The 1,166-nt window shown below is 57.1% G+C and overlaps 1 protein-coding gene across 1 annotated transcript; it reads right to left on the bottom strand.

Annotated features, from left to right (window-relative positions):
• Window positions 1–606: 606 nt before the first annotated feature.
• Window positions 607–1,079, bottom strand: IE81DRAFT_350886 (hypothetical protein; the record flags this gene model as incomplete). Its single annotated transcript, XM_025516618.1, has 2 exons — window positions 607–643; window positions 772–1,079. Coding segments are annotated over 2 exons (345 nt in total), but the record flags the coding sequence as incomplete, so codon positions are not given.
• Between the last annotated feature and the right edge of the window lie 87 nt (window positions 1,080–1,166).

The raw sequence follows: 1,166 nt of genomic DNA on the forward strand, positions 1-1,166 counted from the left end.
GGGGGCAAAGGTTGAGCGTGAAATGGAAAGTCGAAGTCGTTAGTGGTCAGGTGGGAGGGGCCGCGCGTGCTGACGACTCTGATGGATGCGATTCAAGATTGAGCAAATCAGGACTTTTGACTGCGCGTCGCGTCGCCTTTGCCTTGCCTTGGTTGATGTGAGCTGAAGGATTCGTGATTGGAGAATCTGACTCTCTCGCATAATCTTGGACCCCAACGATTTGAATGATCGAGCGTCTTTCACTGTTCACCGCGGCGCCGTACGTGGGACTCGATCGTGGCTCGACTTTGATGGAGCGAGCGTACATGGCATGCATGCATGCAGCATATATATGCTCTCAGCCCATCACATGTTTGCGGCCCATGCATACGTCTCACGTCTCCCTCCGGCGCGCTTATTGCTGCGCCGTGCGCTGCCCCGTGCGAGGCATGCACGCACGCACGCCTTCGTTCGACCTTGAATCACAAACCTGATTTGAATGGTTTCATTCGTTGCAGATGTGATGCTGCCTTACAAGGATGTCATCGCGCGAATGTTGAGTTGTTGTAATGGCCTCGAGCGAGCGAATAAGAGCCGGATTGGCACTGCGGTGACTCAGTCTGCTGCCTACTCGTGCTTGACGAGGTCTTGCTGCAGGACGAATCTGCGCGAGACGAGGATGCGAGTCGCGAGCGCAAAAGTGAAGTGCCGCGGAGTGGGAGGCGTGAGCCATGCCGATCCGCGCACGCCATGCACTCGTACCTATGCTGCTGCTGCGGCGCTGCGACTCACCTGTAGCGAATATCGTTCTCGTGCACCCTCTTGACGGCCAAGGAGCACTGGCTCATAGGCATCACCTCGACCCAAGGTTTGATCTGCTTCTCCGCCGCCAATTTCAGCATGCTCAGCGCTTCCGTCTTGCTTCCGATGTGGGAAGATCCGAAAAAGGCGCCGTTGCCAGCGAAGGCTTGGATGCGCATCGCTTTGATCGGCTCTTCGGGCATGCCTACAAAGATCAGCTTGCCGTGCACGGATAGCGTCGATAGCGTCGCTGGCACATCGATGGCGTTGGATGAGGCTGTGGAGATGATCAGGTCGAATGCTGTGCGGACAGGGCAGGGCGTAATGCGTCGTCAGCATCGACAGTGCGCGAGACTGTGTTTGTTAGCCAGCCCCCGCTTCCCCCC

This window comes from Ceraceosorus guamensis, assembly GCF_003144195.1.
Source record: "Ceraceosorus guamensis strain MCA 4658 unplaced genomic scaffold IE81scaffold_248, whole genome shotgun sequence".
Taxonomy (NCBI): domain Eukaryota; kingdom Fungi; phylum Basidiomycota; class Exobasidiomycetes; order Ceraceosorales; family Ceraceosoraceae; genus Ceraceosorus; species Ceraceosorus guamensis.